Here is a 21,231-nt window from a genome sequence, read left to right as displayed (position 1 = left end):
TCAGATTGGGAAAGGCTGGTCATAAAAGTCTAAGCCACTATTATTAAAGTGGTGGTGTTCAGCCAAGCGCCATTTATCTCAGAGACACAGGCTGCATTCGGATGTCACTTTACACCATGATGGGTTAATAAGGTACTCACAGTAGCTTATTTTCAAAATAAGCTACTGTTATCCCACACACAGTGAGACAAATAAACTACTGTGCATAGTTTATTAAGCTACTGAGGCCTTAGCTAGACCTAAGATTTATCCCGGGATTGTCCCGGGGTCATCCCTGTTCATGTAAATGACACACAGGATATCCCGGGAGCAGGCAGGGACGATCCCGGGATAAACCTTAGGTCTAGCTAAGGCCTAAGTGTAATCTGAGTCATCCCCATACTGTCCTGCTGCAGTATTCCAACCCCTGCAGTGGCCCTGTTTCACCCTTTGACAATATCACAGCAGCCTGTTTTAACCTTCCATAAACTCACATGCAAACCTTTTGGTTGAGGCCCAACCTACACATTGCAAAGGAGATCCATTCTTAGATCTCTTGATGTTTTTAGCCTTGCTTTGCTACCACTGTTGGGGCACTTAAATTTGATTGCAGCAGTGTTCCTGGATGTGGGGCGGGGGGATGTTTAATACTTCCCTGCGGCATCATTTTCCTGATATTTCTCACACACATACACATCTGAAACTGCTAATGGCTCTCTGGAGTAGAAATACCTGCATGTGAAATACTCCCTCTCCCAGGGCCACGGCTCCAAATTTGGAGCCCCAGCCCTGTCTCCATCACTGCTTTAAAGTAGAAACAAAAATGTTAGGAAATCACAGATGTGTAACATGTAGTTTGGCTCCTTAGCCTGTAAGGCACTCTAGTTGACTCTTCAGGATATACTGATCCAAAGCCAGTCTTCCCATTATAATTTATAAGGGAATCCAGCAAATTCTGAAGTGGTTTTGTGTCAGATTACAGATTAACATCCAGTATCAAGCCAGGGGACAGATTTAACATTCAGTAACAGCAATACCATGGTAGACTTTCACCCCCTAACCATCTCAGGCTGCGAAGCACCTTCTAGGCCTACATTCGGTCTGGCAGATTATAAATTATGCCGGTTTGGCCTAAAAGGCTTAAATCCCTAAATCTCTGGATGCAGTATATGCCAGTTAAAAATTTAAAGTAATAACTACTACAATAAATCAAACACAACAACCCAGGGTTAAGGAAAAATGGCACTTCTCACTATTAAACTGAAAAGATTACTGTTTTACTCTGTACAGCACCATGTACATTGATGGTGCTATATAAATAAATATAATAATAATAATAATAATAATAATAATAATAATAATAATAATAAATAGTTGAAGCAATAGTTGTATTCGCTAATTTGAGGTGGTCTGGGGAAATTATGCTGATCTGCAATAAATAGTCTTTTAAGTTCCAAGCCTCGGTAAAGAACTGTGCCACAATTAAAAAGCTATGGGGCGCAACAACCCCTTACATTTCCAGCATGGTTTACGCTTACCTACCTGCGGACAACCAGTTTCAATGTCTTGCATGAGTTTTTCACTAAAGCAATGGCTTTCTGCCTGGAACTGCTTAGATCCACCTCATTGATGTTCACCACTTCATCTCCAGGCTGCAGCTCAGAGTTCAGTAAATCTGCTTTCCCTCCTTCTTTAATCTGGGAGGGAGGGAGGGAGGTTGAAAAGAAAAGAGAAAAATCAGAGCAATGGTTTCAACACGATTTTCTCCACCCACTTCTTCACCTCCTTAATGATTTTGCGTGTGCATCCAAATGGTTGTTGAAATATGATATTTGCTTATTTTTGTGCATTCAAATAGTTGTTCAAATATCTTTCCACATGAAACATACATGAGTGAGGGCGATTATAAATACTGGCCTTCTCTGACTGGGTAACATTTTATTCAGTTCTGGACATGGGTTTTCTTGCAAAATTTCCAGGAATGGGATTTCACAGCCTCTTTATGCAGTTTTTTCCCCAGGGCTAAATTGTCGTTACTGTTCGAAAGCAGCCATGTGTGAACCATGCTGGGAATTCAACCTGTCGCCTGGGCCGCGTCTTGACGGCGTCGTGTTTGCGCCCCAAGGCCTCGAACTCCCGCATTGGCGCTCCTTCCTGATCTCTGAACAGGAAGGAGAGCAAGTGCGGGTTTTGTGTAAAGGAGCTGCTGTCGACCCCACACCCCTGCACCCAAACTTCGCACTTACAGGAAAAAAAGGGGGGACAACGGGGGGACGAATGGGACGTTGCATGGGCTCGGGGGGGGAGTCTTTTTTGGTTCTTTTTTTCTCTCTGTAAATGCAAATCTTCACATTTACAGATCAACAAAACAATAACAACGGTGGGGAGAGGAATGGGGCGCTCCAGCTCTGCACAACCAACCCTTTTGTTTGTTTGTTTATTTATTTATACGATGGTCTGCAGAAGCGCAGAGGTGATCCAGCAATCGTTTGGCTCGCTGGTCCATCCCCTTCCCTGCTCAGCCTATGGCGACCAATCAGGGGTCGCCACCGGCTGTGGCACAACTCCGCAGCAGCTCCGGAGCAAGTCGACAGATGGCAGATGCCACCGTCGTCGCCTCGCTGCAAGGAAAAAAAGTCGGGGTTAGTGCCCAACTTTTTTAAAGCGGATCTTTGGGGGTTTGCCCCTGGATGGCTTCGTGATGGCAGCTGCATCCTATAGATGACCTGCCGCCACTCTGAATCCACACCAGAGCAACACCCACCCACCCGGTCAAGATGTACCCCAGATCCAAATGTTGGTGAATTGCAGTTGCACTTCTTCGTCTCTACTACGGATCAATTCACCTTAACTTATAGCTGTGGAAATTTTCATGAATTAATTCTTGCAGTTGCACTCCATTTATGCAGCCTTAAAATTGCATATGTACAAGTAAACCGCCCAGAGAGCCCCAGCTATGGGAGCGGTATATAAGTGCAATAAATAAATAAATAAGTCATTCTTGCACACACCTCAGCATGAGTTTTGTAGTCTTAAAGCTGCATGCATACTTTGGTGTTCTTTTACTTTGGATCATTCCTAGACCCCTGTGCAAACTTCATTCTCATACAAAGAGCGTCATCAGATAGGGGGTGTCACATTTCCCTACACTTTGGTCTCCTCCTACTGTCCCACAATAGTGACAGACAGCTTCCTCTTTCTTTACATGGGGAAAGAAAAAGGAAGCAACAATGACCACTTGGCCCATTCAGTGGGCGTTTTTATTGCGCTGCTTTTCCTGCACACAGCAGGAAATGGCGGCATGTTTCGCATTTAAAAAATCAGATTTACCAATGTCTATTTTGTCGCAGAAAAAAAGACAGGAAGGGGCGGGAGACATGTGGGAGGTGGATGTCATCGTCAAAAGGACCCGTGAAAAACCGTTAGTGGCCAGTAACAAGCGTGCAATAAAACGCTCATCTGATGACGCTCATAGACACCACATCACTAAAGAGATGGGAGCAGCAGGCATGACCATGATCTCTTACACACATGTGCATCAAACATTTATATAGGCTGCTATGACATTGTACAGGTAGGAGGGGGGTGCTGTAGTTACACAGAATGAAAAAGCCATCAGCAATTGCACTCCCCTCATTGCCCCCAGCATGTTTATACACAGCAAAGAAAATGGTCACATGTCTTCTATTTAATAGGCTGCCAGCAGACAGTCCTCTTTTCAAAGGCATCCTATAGTTGAAGGCCTCTCCAAACCAAAATAAAGAACCATTAAATAGAGTGTGCAGGAGCCTTAAACTTGTTTATCACCCTTAAACTGGATGCTAAACAGTTACCCAGGGCCGGTGCCAGGCTTTTTTGCGCCCTAGGCAAGGTGAGCTGCTTTCACACACACACACACCGTATCCCCACCCCACCCCAGATAGGCGGAGACAGGTTACCTGTCCCTCGCCTGAAGTCCTCCTGGCTTGGTGGGACGCTGCGGTGGGGTGGGCGGGCAGCTCTAATTCCGTTCGTTCGCCGCCGCCACCCCCAGCGTCCCGGCTTGTCTTTGGCTGGGAGCCCCCAGCCGAAACCAAGCTGGGAAACTAGGGGAGGGCAGTCAGACGGCCGGAGTCAGGTGCCTAGAAAGGCAGCGTGGCGGGTGGAGGCAGGGGACCACACACACACACACACGCTCCACGCGGCCTGCTCCCCCCAGGGCCAGGGACGGGGCTTACCGTTGGCAGGCGGGCAGCTGCCGGCGCCACGATCCGGCCCGAGGCGAGCGAGCTGGGCACCAGGAGCGCTACGTGCAGCACCTGACTCCTCTGGCCGCCCGGAGGTGGCAGCGGCCGAGTTTCATTGAGGGGCGTCGAGGCGGGCTGCTGCCCTTCGCCTCCGTCCTCCGGGTTGGAGCGGCAAGCGGGAGGCTGGCCACATGGCTGGGCGGCGGGAAGGGAGGGAAGGGCGGGCGGCAGGCAGGCGAGGCAGGCAGGCAGGCGAGGAGGAGGCGAGGGGGGAAGGCAGGCAGAGGAGGCTCCTGAGCCTTAGTTGAAGGTGCCCTCTCCGCCAGGCGTCTCCATGTTCTGATGTCCAGCGCGCGCAGGAAGTCAGAACGTGGAGCCGTTCCTTCCCCCCCCTCCCAGCGTCCCGGCTTGGGTTTGGCTGGGAGCCCCCAGCTGAAGCCAAGCCAGGGACGCTGGGGAGCAGGGCGGAAGGCTTCGGAACGGCGCACCCGGAAGCTGCCCTCACTCGGCCAGAGCGGCTCTGGGAGTGGGAGGGCGACTTCCGGGGGCGCCGAACTTGGCGCTCTAGGCAGCCGCCTAACTGGCCTTTATAGAAGAACCGGCCCTGCAGTTACCACCCAGTTGTAGAAAGACTGAGCACCTACACAGGTCATCTGGTCAGTCCCCCTCATGAGTCTGGAATGAATTATATTTCTATTTAAGTTATGGTAATTATTTTGTATGCCAGTCCTAGGAAAAGATTTCTTGCACCTTTGCTGAGAGGCATGTCTGGTTGAACTTTGGCTGAGCAGATGTGCAAACTACTACCTGTAGATACGGATTCTTATGTAAGTAATCAAGTAGCCTTATTTGCAGTGGCTGTTAAAAAGATTAGAGCAAAGGTGGTAAAAGCTGTTGCTGTAGATTGCGCACATGACAAACTGATTTGAGTGGCATGTTCAACCTTTGTTTCTTTCTTTCTGTGATTGTCTCTTGTTGTTGTAGCAAAATTGTAAGAACCTATGGTTATATGCAATAACATCAGCTGAACTGAACTGGTAATTATTTCTAAATTTGCATCTAACTATATATTAGCAGATGTACATTTTCATGCAAATCTGTGTCCTCTTTTGCCCTCTTGATCAGTGATTCATTCCCTCTTTCTTTTTGCAATTTGTAAGTGGCCAGTCTACACATTACATTGATCTGCCTCTGGATCCAGGAATGTTGTAATACTTGAAGTAGCTCTAGCCCACGTTGGAAATTCTACCCCATGCTGCATCTTTTTCACAGAAAGAAGTGCATTCTGTCCCACATTTCCTTGCTTTCACACTGGATCAGCAGGAATGAACTGCGTAGACAAGGGCCACAGCTAGACCTAAGGTTTATCCTGGGATCATCCAGGGTTCGCCCCTGCCTGAGCACTGGATCCCCTGTGTGTCACCTAGCTGAACAGCTTTGACCCCTAGATGATCCAGGGATAAACCTTAGGTCTAGCTTTGGCCAAGGTCTCAAAAGTCTGCAATATCCTCCCCCTTTAAGATGGTTAACTTCAGAGAAACAAATTTACTCTGCATTGGCGCAATGTTGCTACCACCTAAGAGTAAACTGGTATCTGGATAACTCACAAGAGAACTTGGAGATATTTGTGACAAGTTTTAAAATATTAAGTGATACATAACATATCTGCCAAGTTGTGTTGTTCTTTTGGGAAAACAAAACCCCTCCCCCACTTCTTGCTTTTAAAAAATAAAATAAAATAAGGACCATGTATTCATATGGGAACACCTTGAAACTAAAAGTCAACAAGACACAGACAGAAACCAAAAAGTCCCAGTTATCTGCAAAGATTCATCAGCTTTGTGCTTGTGGTCTGAAGCGGAACAAAACTTCCTGCAGCACATATATGATGTCCCACGAAGGAGCCTATATCTTAGCTAATTATATTAGAACCAAGCTAATATGATCATAGGAATTGTGTGGTGCAACAGTAGATGGTGGAAATGTATGTTTAGATGCTGCTCCATGTTAAAACACACACACACTCCATATAGAAAAAATGGCATCCCAAGTGGAAGAGAATTATCTCCTAACTTTCTTCCCGATATATTGCTTTTCTTTGTGTACGGAGTTGTTTTTACAAGACATGCAATTCCTCCACCTACAGTCTAAACTAAAGTAGTACAGTACAGCAAGAACCACATCACATAATTCTGCTGCTTATGTGACTTGGATAATGCAGATTCTCTCTAAAAGATTGCCAATTTTGCTCTTGAGTTATTTAAAGGCTCTATCCTAAGGCACTCATGAGCTTCAACCAACCTGGCTCTATGCTGTTTAGATAATATTGTAGTAGGTAAAAAAAAACCTCATGTATTAAATCAGTGGCAAAACCCAGTGGTTCGTGAGTTATGGTTGCCTTCTCCCTGTCAGTTTAGACTTATGCCATCTCCAGAAGCCGTTAATTACATATTAGAATTCTACTCAATATACTCTTGGACATAGCGTCCAACATTTTTCTTCAGGAAGCAAACAGTCTACCAGGGGGGTTAGAACTCACAGCCATTACACCAAGCCTATATGTTTATGATATGGTGAACTCCTAACTTTTGTAAATTGAAAACGTTCATTACTGACGAAGGTGGAAACGGTGTATACAGTCCGGAATCATCGTTTAATACAATATTTATACGTTTTCTTTTGTTTTTAATCTCTCAAATTCATGACATGTTCTTGTACTTGTTTAATCACCAGTAATTCGCTAAACTCTTATTCATGCATGTATGTTATGGTTGCCAATTATGTGGTGATGTACACTTCTGTGACTTAGAGATTGGAAGATTATGATCCCACAGCTGTGAGATATTTGTATCTAAGCTCACATGTGTAACCTTGTCATTCATGCACATTGTTCATTAAATGTTTGTTAAATGTTTATTATATGAATTATATTGAGGCTTTTGGTATTTATGCAACACACTGGGCTTCTTAATCATAGTGCACGTAACTTTAGGAGTGTTGGTGGATCCTTCCCTTTCTTTGCATCCTGTCAGAGGTGGCTGATCTACTCCAATTTTTAATGTTTAAAAGTCATCTCAGGATTTAATCTGAGCTGGACTGGAGAAGTACGTTGACTCAATTAGATCGCTGCTGTATCCATGACAGCCCCTTGGTCCACGAGCTTCAAATGTGTTGCATTGTCTTAAGACCATACTGTGAAAATGCACCAAATGAAATATTTGCATTTAGGGTGTGGGAAAGACAGGAGTGTTCAGAACCAGTAAGCAACACGGTACGATACAGAACTCTACCTTCAGCCAACACTACAATGATTGTAAAAGCAAACAAAAACCGAAATGGAACACACTGAGCACCTGTTTCTACAGACAGGTTGGAAGAAAGTGAAACCAGGAAACACCAAACATAGCTTGAATAGCTCATGGCAGCATGACACCTTGCAAAAAAGAAAAGAAAGAATCGCAAAGAGCCAGGTTTGGTGTTTTGATCTCAAGACAGCCTAGAGTTGGAAGACCTAAACACGGTAGTGCACGTGGTGGTAACTTCGAGGGTCGACTTCTGCAATGCACTCTACATAGAGCTACCTTTGTGCCTAGTCCGGAAACTTCAACTAGTTCAAAATATGGCAGCCAGGCTGGTCACCGGTACACCTAGGGGTGACCACATTACACCAGTTTTAAAATCTCTTCACTGGCTGCCAATTAGTTTCCGGGCGAAGTATAAAGTGTTGGTTATCACCTTTAAAGCCCTACATGGTTTGGGTCCAGGCTACCTGAGGGATCGCCTTTTCCCATACAATCCGCCCCGCACACTCCGGTCCTCTGGGGAGAATTTACTCCAGCCAACAAAAACAAGGCTGACAACTATTACCCAGAGGACCTTTTCTTCTGCTGCTCCCAGTTTGTGGAATGGTTTGCTGGGAGAGATTCGTCAATTTAACAATCTTCCGGAATTTAAGAAAGCCATAGAAGACTGATCTCTTCCGGCAGGCCTACCCACTTGAATTTTAAATTTGCCTTTTAATGATGTGCTGCTTTTAGTGATGTATTGGTTTTAAATGTTTTAATTAGTTGTATGATGTTTGCATTTGTGTTGTGTCCCGCCTCAATCCAGAGGGAGAGGTGGGTAACAAATAAATTATTATTATTATTATTATTATTATTAAATGCAAGAGCGTCATCGATAATGGCCCTGTTACTCAGTGGAAGGAACTTTATTCTAGACTCATGAATCCAAACCAAGGGTAGCCAAGCATTATGTCTCATGAATCCCACAGGCTCTGAGCATTATAGGAAAAGCAGGCAGGGGCTAGAACTAATGAACAGACATGAGAGATGCAGATTTGAATTCCTGCTCAGCTATGAAATTTACTAGATGGATGCCATAAGTGATACAACATGGATGCCACAAGGGATACGGGCAGCAGGGCTCTGTAGCACTTATGAACAGGAACAGGAGAACCTGTGGGAGTTGCCATAGCACAGAATAAGGTCTAAACGCTTTTCTGCCTCTTCAGTGTGTGGCTGCCGCCTGTCCCCAGCTCAGTTGACTCAAAGAAAAAAATCAGACCCAGCCCATTCAGGAGCTGCCAACAGAATGTGTGGCTCAGAATGCCATAGTTCATGCCTTAGGCTTGACTTGTATCACGCTTGCCAAAAAAAGTTGGCCATCAAGCACTGTCTTTGGCAAATCACAATTTCTTCAAAAATTTATGAATTGCCAATCTATTCAAAATACTCAAGACGAAGTGCAGCCATACAAATATTAACACATATTAACTATTTTGGCTTTTGAATCAAGAATTGAAAGCAAACAAATAAAGAGACATTACAACATCCGTATATGCGTAAGTGGGATCTCTTATTTCCACGCTGGAAAATCTTGGCAGAGTCCATTGCTCTTTATCAAAACTCTGGAGTCGGTTGTTGAATCTGAAATTGATATTATGGCCCACTCCAGGCAAGTACAGAAAGGCCTGCCCAGTTGTAGAAGATAGCTCAGTGTGCATGTTTTGTAGCCTGCAAGTGCACAGGAGGTGGTGTTAAAGATGCACGGGAGACCACAGAGCACGCAGAGAATTACAATCTCTCCAAAACATTCTGGACCAAAATCATCCATCTTTATATTTGTCAGCTTTGTGTTTTCTGCATATGTTCTGTGGCCCCTGGCATACAAAAATACAAACGAGAAACTATTTAAGTGGATATTTATTTTTTTAAAAAGAAGTGAGCGAAAGTCAACCTGTCATCTCTGCATATTTTCACATTTTGAATGAAGTAGAAACTCTAGGTTGTGACAATGTGCCTTGTTCACACGTAACCATGAAGCAGGGTTGCAAAGGAACCCAGGCTTATCATTTACTAGCTTTACTAGTGGCATCTCTTCCCTAGCAAGCCAGAGTCATAAGCCACAGTTTGTTGTGCTGGCTTATCATGATGTATGAATTGGACCAATTAACGAAGGAAGAAGTGAGCCATATTAATTAAGCAATGATGGCCGCAGCAGTCACTATGACAAAGAACAGTCTTCTCTTCTCTGACATAACGGTAGCAAAATAATCAGCACAAATGAATTGTTAGTGCCAGAAATACAGCGGCTACAGAAAACAGCTTTATAAAAATAGACATAACGAGAGAGTGTTTTGTGGCTGCATGAAACTGCTGCAAAAACGTTCCATGTTTTTAAACTGTGATCAGAAGAATTAGAAATGTACTTTTTAAAACTGCTGTTTTCCCAATGAGATTCCAGTCCAATGGATCTATGCTTTGCCCCAGAATCAGGACAGTGTGCACAACATAAAGCCAAAGCCAAAACATTAGCAGTGTTTATGAAGAAAGCAAATCCTATTTGTCTTTAAAAAATAATTAATGTGAAGATATTATCTTGTGTCTCTCCTGTCTTTGCCTGTCTGGGGCCATAGCTAGACCTAAGGTTTATCCCAGGATTGTCCTGGGGTCAAACCTGTTCATCTAAGTGCCACACAGAGCATCCAGCGCTCAGGCAGGGACGAACCCGGGATGATCCTGGGATAAACCTTAGGTCTAGCTACGGCCTTGGATAAAAAGAAATGGGAACAAATACATTTTGGTTTGTGGGGAAAAAACAGCCAAAACAAATGTTGCAGCCCAATCAAAATATGCAAATAAAGTCTATTTTTATTCATACGGCTACTTTTGCATAACTTACAATATCAATTGTGTTTTGCATACAATTGATATTGCATCCTATGCACATCCAATGAGTCTTACTCCCAGGTAAGTGGGTACAGTATTGCAGCCTTAGTCTACTTATGGAATCTAGGCTTCCTGGGGGCTGCCTGTATGTGGCAAAAGACCCACAATGGCTGCGGATATGCACTGCGTCAGTTATACAATGCAGGCACAGCTTTGCAACCATCACGGTGCTTTCCTGCAAAGCTGGGGAGTGAAAAATCTGGGTGACGTCAGTACAGCTCTTCCACCATCTGACAGCATTCTGGAGCCAATCCAGGGGCGGCCCCTGGTGAAAGGCGACCGGCAATTGGTTGCCTTCCACCAGGAAGAGGGCAGGGGGCAGCTCTGGTACCCAGATGGTCACCGGAAACCTGACGCCACCCTGGGAGAGGAAAACTGCGGGGTTTCAGAAGGAAGGAGCGCCAACCCGGTGCCAAGAAGACAGCCCCTTGGTACCAAACTATGGGATTCCTTGTTGCAGGAATTTTAAAATGCAACGCCCCAAAGTTCCCCTCTTCCTTAGATTTTCAACTTAAGTTTCAGCTCAGGCAGCCCTGTTGATTTTAGCAAACCATCAGTCTACTGAGTGGTACAGAAACAAAAGCAAATTTACTGCAGGCATCAAGGATGTAAAAGGAACTGGGCTTTCTTATCTGACTCCTTGTGGCAACTCTGAATTCTTAATCCAATAGCAGAAAGAAGGCTTAGTCCTTAAGTTGATTTTCCACCTGCATGAGCAGAGTCATTTCTGGCTTCATCATGGATTTCTATTTAGGAAGCAAAGAGAACCTCCTTCTCTTCAACTTCTTACTTAACAAAGCTGGAATTATAAATATAAATACTAAGGAAGCATCCATTGTTGAAGCATTATTTCTTGCTTAACAGGGTGTTTTTATATATATTAATTCTGTTAAAACAGACTGTCAGAATGCTACACCAGCATAAACCAGATTGTGCAGCTAGTAAAACTGAATTCTGCAACTTCCATAAATTCTGTACTCCTTACCAATTTCTGTGTGGTTTTTCTTTTTATTAATATATTAACCCACATAAAAGTACTATTGTTAAAGCTGATTGTGGGGAAAACAGAGTGGCCTGTTTAGAAAAGCATTATAAACTGTGCCCCATATGGCTAACGCTTTATCCAGCCCTGTGATAAATAGTGCTGCCTGGGCAAAGAGTGCCTTTGGTTGGTCCCCACCCCACCCCCAGTGATCAATTTTGCAGGGCTACCCAGAGGATTTATGGGGCCTGGGCAGGTGTGATATTCATCCAGAACAACATTGCTCAAAACCTTGATCTCTCAGCCACTCTGCTACCGTTTTCACAGGCCGAAGTTCAAAAAGCCACATTCTGAGCAGTGACAGTGCACTATGCAACACAGCAGAACTATCACAGGTATAACTTATCATACTTAGTTTTGTCTTGTCGCAGTTCCTTTCAGTCAGTACGCCTACTTTATTTATTTATTATTTTATTTATTTATTTCACTTATATACCACCCCCATAGCTAGAGCTCTCTGGGCGGTTTACAGAAATTCTAAAATTGAGATAAAAATGAGTATACAAAATTTAAAATTCTAAAATGCAGAACATACATACATAAAGCATTAAAAACCGTTAAAAATAAACATGTGGGTGATTAAGATGTGCTGCCATATGCCTGGGCAAAGAGGAAAGTCTTAACCTGGCGCTGGAAAGATAGCAGCGTTGGCGCCAGGCGAGCCTCGTCAGGGAGATCGTTCCATAGTCTGGGGGCCACCACCGAAAAGGCCCTGTCCCTGAGTAGGCACCCGGAGGAGGACCTTAGATGTTGAATGTAGTGACCGTCGGAAGAGGCGTTCCGTCAGATATTGTGGTCCCAAGCCATGTAAGGCTTTATAGGTCAAAACCAGCACCTTGAATTGGGCTCAGAAACATAAAGGCAGCCAGTGCAAGTGGACCAGAGCAGGTGTTATATGGTCGAACCTTCTGGTTTCCGAAATCAATCTGGCCACTGCATTTTGCACAAGCTGCAGCTTCCAAACCGTCTTCAAAGGCAGCCCTACATAGAGTGTATTGCAGTAATCTAACTTGGAGGTTACCAGAGCATGGACAACTGAAGCCAGGTTATCCCTGTCCAGATAGGCGCGTAGCTGGGCCACCAACCGGAGTTTGTAAAAGGCACTCCGTGCCACTGAAGTCACCAGAATATCCATTATTTTTTATCTTTAAAAATAATAAAGAAAAGGTATGAATCAAAAAGATATCCAGCTGATCTCTTACAGCTAACAGCTTTATTTTATTACTATTTATACATTGCTTCTAGTGTTTACAGCATTTGAAGTGCTACGTGCCCAGTAACCTGGCCTCAAAGTAAAGCTGTGTTCCACTGATTATTATTTTTTACCTAGGGCGAATGACATCAATGTGAAACTTGAAAAACAAACATACTTTTAAACTAACTGAAGGAAGATAATTTTGGTAGTTAGTAGCCAACCATAGGCATGCGCAAGGGGTGTGCCAGGTGTGCCCAGGCACACCCTAATGTCTCAAGCAATAAGCACCGAATTGAGGGGGGCATTAAGTAGGGATCCAGAGGGGGGGGGTCAAGATGCAGCAAGAATGGTCCTCTGAATGATCCACCCCCGCCACCACTGACAGTGTGCTGTTGTTCCCGGAAGTAGGAGCAAGAAGGAATCGCTCTGCTGGGACCCCTGCCTAAACCCAGGATCCCCTGTGCATCATCTGGACGTACAGGGGTGATCCCGGGTATCAGCCTGGGCTAACCCCTCATCTAGCAAAGCCCTATATCGATGCACAGGAGCACATCTTCGACACAGTACCTACCCCCTTGCGCATGTTTCTGTGTATCTGCGCTAGTGCGCATCTCAGAGGAGATATATATAAAAAATCCATGTCCCATACCAAGGTCCAGTCCCACCCACTTACACCTTCAGAAGTGCCATCATGGGGCACACGTCCTCCCACAATGGCAGATGGCAGGATCTACACCCTCTGCTGCCGCCAAGCCTATTCAAACGAGCCAATAAAGTTGTGGCCAATTTATTATCCCAGCTATGCCTGTGTGTCTACTTGTTCTCGTCCTTTCGCCAGCCAGACCCAATTAAGCATTGCCCACACAAGACTTGGGGCCATTAGGTTGCGTGTGTATATGCATATATGTTTTGCTTTTTGCATTACTACAATCTATTAAAAGCTTGCCTTGAGGATTGTTTGATTAGACAGAGAGATATAAAGCTCCATCCGACGGGTGTTTTACTGCATGCTCATTACTGGGCACTTGCGAATTACTCACATGATGCTGTCTGCCTCTCGCCCATCTTCCGCCCCTTCTGGCCATTATTGCACTGCAAAAAAAACCTCATTAAGTCCGGTTGTTGCTCTCTCCTACCGGACTGAATGGGGCTAATTACTTCCTGTTTTCAGGAAGCGACATGAGAGCAGTGACAGAAGAAGTGATGGGAACCGCGCATGTAATGAAGCTCATAAAACTAAAAATACATTGATGTATGTAGCACTTTTAAATGTACAGAGAGCGTCATGTCCATTATCTAGTTGTTTTTCTTACAACCACCCAAGTAAATTAGGTCACTATTTCCATAGTGTAGACTGGGTGGGGATAATGAGTTGAGAGACTGCGTGGTTTGACTAAGGCTACCTAGTAAATTCCTGGCAGAGACGAGGTCTCAGGTCTTTTCATGCTCCCAACAGGCTCCTTCAGACAGTGACAAACAGCGACCACATGATTTTGCATTCAACAGGGAATTCTATGACAGCCTATTCTTTTAAATAAAACAGCACCTTCTAGTGGCAGAATAAATCCTGTCATAAATTAGATACTGGATTAGCTCTGTATTTTTAAAACCTGGGGTTACCAGGGAAAATATCGGGAGACATCCTGGCTGTTGACGATGTCATGTAATCGCCCCACAAATTTCTGTGAGTGGCCAGTCATGAGTGTGCTAAAAGTCACTCATTAAGAGAAGCCCTTTAACACTGTCTTACTTCTCTACCAGGTAAGGCATGTGTTATTAGAACTGCAAGGAACAAGGACGGGGGGGGGGGGAAGAGTGGTAACCCTTGCCCCAAACAAAATGGTGAGTGGCTTTTGAAACTAATTTTCAAAAGCAGGGAATTATATGGCATAGCGGCCTTCTATTTATTTATTTTTAAAAGGGAGGGGGCAGGATCCACTGAGCATTCTTGACTGCCTGACCTGAGTGGAACTTACTTCTGAGCAAACATGTACAGGGTTGGCTTCACCGGGGCTTTGGCAAAGCAAAGAGCAATAGAACGAAGGTAAACAAACAAAGAGGAAATAAAGTACGAGTGACCCTATTGAAAACAGGGCTATGAACTGCAGCAGCCTAATAAAAGCTGCCTGGTGTCAAAGGTCGTTCCCAACAGCCCTTTCAGTTCTAATAGGTTGCTTTAATGGGGATGGTCGCTGTTGTTCTCTGTACCAGCCATGCTTGCCTTTTATGAGTCACATGCATGGCCTTGTGCCCCAGTAGAAATTCACAGGACATGAAATATGGCACCAGGCAAAGCATATGACTGTGTAAGCATGAGTGTTTGCTTCATAAAACGCATCAAATAAAGCCAGGAAATTGTCTCCTTTTGTGAATTCTTAGAGCAACATCAACAACACGTGTAATTCGGAGCACACAACCCATTCAGCCAGGCTGTAAATCCACACAACAGAAAGCTGGGGCAAAGCTCATGTCACAATGAACTACAACTGATTATTTGGGATGTACATGTGCTTAACTTCCTTAACTTCTGCATGGTGAAGCAACATGCATAACTTTCCAAACACAGCCATAGCTGGGAGACATGTTGACCTCCATTTGTTTTAGTGGATTCTATTTTCATTGCATTTACAAATGTAAGAGGCTAATTTACACTTGGTCAGACCCTTTGTCCATCTACCCCCAACACTGTCTCCTCTGATGGGATCGCTTGTACGGTCCTGTGTATATATATTTTATTATAAACCACAAGTAACCTTTTAAAAGTTTGATTATTTATTTATTTATTTATTGCATTTATATCTGCCCTTTTCCCCCCTCAAGGCAGTGTACATAATCCTCCTCCTCCTCCTCCTCCTCTCCATTTTATCCTCACAACAACAACCCTGTGAGGTCGGCTGGGCTGAGAGTCTGCCAGCAATCTCATTAGAGGTGTGGTCCTTGCATGGGACTTAACCATGGATGCCTCCAGATGAGGCTTTTATTGTGCAAATGCCCTGCCTCATCCACACAATTTTATAAGAGGCCCTGTAAATCTTTGTATTTGAAAAGTGGCTACTTCCATTAATTGAGTTGATAGGTAACTGTCACAAGTTGGGGAGGTAACTGTCATCTTTCATTTTTAACCCTCCTGTGTTTTCCCACCACTTTCCTCATCTTTTTTACTACCACCCCAAAAAATAAAAATAAAATCTGTTAAGGAGGGGAAGATGAAATAGCTGCACAATGCCTTTTGATGGGTAGTATTAGGAGCTGTCCATCTCCACATATGACCCGGGTGACTTATACTACGTGTGTGTGTGTGTGTACACCTCTCCCCCACAAAGAGTAGCAGTAACACCCAATTCATTAGGATTAGCAATCCTATGCAAATGAAAGCAAATTCCATTGAACTCAGTGGTGCTTACTTCTGACTGCACAGGTCAATTTGTAAAATACATTTGAGTTTTAACCAAAAAAGAAATCTTCAGCCAGTCTTAGGAGTATTTCTGCAGGTAGTCCTGCCTTCCCACATGCTGGCATCATATTTTGGTCACTTACCTGTGCAAACTGATAAGCTTGTTTTGCTATGCATATTTGAATCTTCACCATCCATCATATATGTTATTATCTACAATTAGTTTAATTGGGTGTTCCCCTATTCAAAAGCACATCTCTCTAAGAATCCTAATTCAGAACTAAATCATTGTTGCTCATCTTGTGACTGATTTTTCTCCATATATCTGATGTCAAAAAATTTAAAACGGATGCTTGTTCAGAACACTTATCAGCAACAATAACTATGTGGTATTTATTTGTTAATTTTTAACGAGGAGGGGAAAATCACATGTATTCATGGCATCCCTATGTATCAATAATTTCATCATATTCTAAACATGGAGAGCAAAGTTACTCACCCACCTTATAGTTACATCTCAATTAAAAGTGCCATTTTTCAAATACAGAGATGAGTATCCAAACTTCTGGAGGTATGGGGCTTCTTCACACAAAGCAAAAATCCCACACCGTTATTAGGGCTTCTGCTCCCAGATTCCTTGCAGGATTAAGATTGTCTCCTTTACATATGTTTTTTTTCCCAGGAGGAAGTCTCCTTCTGGGCACGTTCTATATGTTTCATTATATAGCAGTGGTATAGTGGGATTCCGGAAATTCACCGAAAAGTTATCCCACTTCAAAGAAAGATAAAATCTCTTATCACATTTTCCCCATTGAGAAAGGGGTCCTGGAGGTTGGCGATGTCATGTAAAGGGCCGCCAAAAAAAAAAGAAAAAAGTGGGTGCCTAATCACAAGCACCCAATAAAAGCCTCATGTAGAAATGCCATTGCTAATAAAGTGATAGTTGAATCAATCCAGACAGTTTCGTTTTGGTTGCTCTTTTGACATACTAGCCTCAGCATTAAGTGGATCTCCCAAGAGGTAGCAGGTAGCAGCTAAGAAGACCCCAGTATGTAAGGGCCTCTGCTGTCTTCCCACATGATGACGTTAATTCTATATGCAGATAATTTCTGTGCAGGAACCAGAGATTGCGTGACCCTCTTTGGTTCTATAATTCTTAGCCTCGCCTGTTCATTCCATAAATTCCATTCCGATACATCATCAAGCAATGCAAATATGATCTTGTTTGGGTTCTGGGGGTTATCATGGTGACGCGGAGCCAAGAGATTTAGAGGACTCTGTCGCAGCTATTCTGTCTCATGCTTTCCCCTTGTCACCTCCTTCTTCTGAGCATACAGACTTGCCATCAATATCAAAGTGTAACATTTTCTCTGCAGAGTAATTGTTACAAAAATACTGTTTGTCAAAGAGAGTATTACATGTATCACTGTAATACGTCCTATCCTTTTCTACATCATTGATTTGACTTTGTATATGGATATGAAGTATGCGCCAGAAACATGGCTGGGCCCAGTCAGGCAAATGCTAGGCGCATAGTCTGACAAAGAGCCACAGTTCACTGCTATTTACACTTTGCAATAGGGCTCCTGGGAAGGTTGGAAGGAGTGTGAACCTCCTTCCTGCTCCTCTAACCTTTCCAAAAGTCTATTTTCCTGGGATGAGGTAAATGCAGGGGGTGGGGGGAGAGAGAAAGAAAACTGGGTCGATGCTGGACAAGAGGGGTATGCATTAGTTGGAGAGAGGCAAGGAATCCCTGGCAGTGCTGGCCTGCATTATTATTATTATTATTATTTATTTATATAGCACCATCAATGTAGAATTATGTAGAACAATTATGTAGAACAAGGTTGTTGTTTCGGGGAGTTGAAGAATCACAACTTTCAGTTGCCACTATAGAGATGGTCAAGGAAGCCAGGGCCAACTCTGGGTTTGAGAGAGCCCTCAGCAAAGTGCCTGTCAGTGGGCCCTAGAGGGCTTATCGTTTGAGTTTCTCACAATAACCCAGAGTAGCATCTTAATTTTGTTAGAAATTAAAATATTCAATGGCTTCCTGATGCCCAGTGTAGTCCCTGCCCAGTTGGGCCCTGTGCATCTGAAGGCATGTCTAGACAGGGCAATATCCTGGGGATCATCCCTGTGCGTCCACATGATGCACAGGGGATCCCGGGGGCAGGGAGGGATGATCCCTCCCATGCCCCGGGATATGGCCCTACAGTTTAATTCTTTTTTTTCCTGCAGTCTCAGGAACATCCCGAGACCATGAGACATGGGGGCACCCATCCCATTTTCATCCCAACTCCTTGCGAGTATCTGTGAGGACCTGGGACGCGGGCATGGAGCTCCTCAGGAGCTCTGTGCCCATCGGGGATGGAGTGGGGGCAGCGGGAGGGTGTTTTTTTTATAAAAAAAACACCTTACTTTTTGCATAGGAGCGCTCCTGCGTTCATTTTCGATTAAAAAAAAAAAGGCGGACACAATGTCCTCTTCCTCCTGGGATGTCGTGCGAGCATGTAGATGAGGGGGACGATCTCGCGGTCATAAAATCGCGAGATCATACCCCTCCACCCTCTCGTCTAGACATGTCCTGAGCAGCTGTTTAAGGATGTTGAACGCTGGTGCCATGCCTGAAAAAAGTCCTATATACCTTGTTTAGATTTCTCAGTGCATGGCTACAACCTCAGGAGCTGTTGTCTGTTAAGGAAAGTGTGAACGTCTCTGGGTGAAGCAAGTGATAACGCTGAAGTGGTTCTTGATAAGAAGCATGTATTGCGTGAAGCCACCGGAATGTGACTTTCAGCTTGCCAAAGCTAGCACAATGCGAGCAGACGAGATAATAATAGAACAAATCCCCTCACTTTAAAAAGAAAGTCTTTTCAAGGAAAGAAGGGAAACAGGGGGCAAATTGGATTCACCTTGCTGTCTAGTCTTGTTTTCATCACGCCTCTACACACGCAACCCTTGCCAAAAGGTGAGTGAAGTGAGCGGAGTTTGGGCTGAAAGATAATGTCATATGCAATTGCTTCACTGCAAGCACAGAGATGTCAATTGTATTACAGAAGCCAGGTATGAAGACTAAAGAGGCATTTCCTCTTTAACCTTCCTATGCGTTGGGGATCATAACTGAGGGGTATAAAAAGGAGGTATAAAAGTATATACCTTTTCCCCTCCAGAGTTGTGCCATGTAATAAAAGAGTTGACCATTCAGTGATACTTCAATCCCCTCCTGCCATTATGTTATTAATATTTTTAATTTGAGGATTTCATTAAAATGGCATTAAGGTCAATTAGAGTGCAATTAAAGTGAATTGGAAGAGGGAATAACACATAAAACAAATCCAAGGTATTAAGGGGTCTAAATAACCCAACATTGTGAATATTTGTATTTAAACAGTACAATTATTATTATTATTATTATTATTTATATAGCACCATCAATGTACAATATGTTCATACAGCAGCTAGGATAAGAAGGTATTAGTCATTCAATTTTTTTTAGTCATACCACCAAATTATTTCCCCCAAATGTTTTTATTTTATCTTTATAATACTTAAACAAGAACATATGAATAAACAATCAACAATAAAACCTACACACAAACTGATTTGCACGTTTGGCTTACATGAGAGTAAAATTAGGAGATTCAGTCCTAAGAATATTACTATAGAATTATATAATTGGTACCACTGTACCTGTAAACAAAGTTGTTTTCAGTTTCTAGCTTTTGTTACTCTTTCAAAAATAGGCTTGACTTGATGGGGAAAGTGTATGAGTATCCTGGGGTTATGAGATCTTATAGGAATTAACTTTGGGGGTGGGTCAGACCATAGAATACATTTCTTAGATACACACTGCAGATACCATTCCTATTTATCATTCCTACATCTTTACTATAAACAATAACACTTAAGACCTTTGTATACAGCTGCTAAGTCATGTATAGTGCGTAACTGAAAGTACCCAAAGTAACCAACTGAAGAGCAGTGACAGTGAGTTGGTAAAATCTGGGAGACATATGACTATGTATAAACTTACTCAGCAAGAGCAGCAAGCAAGGAATCTTTAAGAAGATTCTTTAAGAAGATTTAATCTTCTTTAAGAAGATTCTTATCATAGAATAGTAGAGTTGGAAGGGGCCTATAAGGCCATCAATACCATAGTTTCTATTTATTTCCTGTGTTGCCCTTCAAACTTTTGATCAAATTCCACAGTTGCCTTCCTCCCCCCCCCCCGCCCATGACTAGGCTGACCATATGAAAAGGACAGGGCTCCTGTATCTTTAACAGCTGTATAGACAAGGGAATTTCAGCAGGCACCATTTGTATATATGGAGAACCTGGTGAAATTCCCTCTTCATCACAACAGTTAAAGCTGCAGGAGCTATACTAGAGTGACCAGATTTAAAAGAGGGCAGGGCACCTGCAGCTTTAACTGTTGTGATGAAGAGGAAATTTCACCAGGTTCTCCATATATACAAATGACACCGGCATATATTCCCTTTTCAATACAACTGTTAAAGATACAGGAGCCCTGTCCTCCTTTTCATATGGTCACCCTACCCATGACTAGTACATACATACCCACAAAACAACACACACACACACAATTTACATACTTTATACATTGTATTTTTACTCTTTCATTAGATAGTGAGCTCCTATGTAGGACATTTGACTGTAGATGTTCCATAAGCATATCAACTATTGATTAAGGTTCATCTACGCCAAGCAGGATATTCCACTATGAAAGCAGTATATAAAAGGCAGGAGCCACACTACTGCTTTATAGAGGTATTGAAGTGCATTGACAACTGTTGGGGCTCATGACACAAACTATATACCACTTTCATAGTGCTATATCCTGCTTGGTGTAGATGCGTCATGGGCCCCAACAGTTGTCAGTGCACTTCAATACCTCTATAAAGCAGTAGTGTAGATCCTACATAAGACTTAATGAATTCCTTTGTTTCTTTAGTGATCTTGATTTATTATTATGTATGTTCTTCATTTTGTTGACTTTATTTTGTTAAATTTATTTCAAAATAAAATTAAATTTCACAGAAGGGAGGGGGAGGACAAAAATAACCTGTAATATAATCTCATATTTTATATTATATTGGTGTCATTGCCAGATACATCCTATATGCATATAGTAATAGGAAACACAT

At 43.3% G+C, this 21,231-nt stretch overlaps 1 protein-coding gene across 1 annotated transcript in view; it reads right to left on the bottom strand.

The window, feature by feature from the left end:
- Positions 1 to 21,231, bottom strand: part of SHROOM3 (shroom family member 3) — a 212,845-nt gene that overhangs the window by 165,543 nt on the left and 26,071 nt on the right. Inside the window, exon 2 of the mRNA XM_063135259.1 lies at positions 1,522 to 1,676. Coding sequence (XP_062991329.1) covers positions 1,522 to 1,676 — 155 coding nt within the window. The remainder of the gene's footprint in view (positions 1 to 1,521; positions 1,677 to 21,231) is intronic.

This window comes from Elgaria multicarinata, chromosome 10, assembly GCF_023053635.1.
Source record: "Elgaria multicarinata webbii isolate HBS135686 ecotype San Diego chromosome 10, rElgMul1.1.pri, whole genome shotgun sequence".
In the NCBI taxonomy this organism is placed as follows: Eukaryota; Metazoa; Chordata; class Lepidosauria; order Squamata; family Anguidae; genus Elgaria; species Elgaria multicarinata.
The sequence above is the reverse complement of the archived record's forward strand: the minus strand, read 5'-3'. Positions and strand labels throughout refer to the sequence as shown.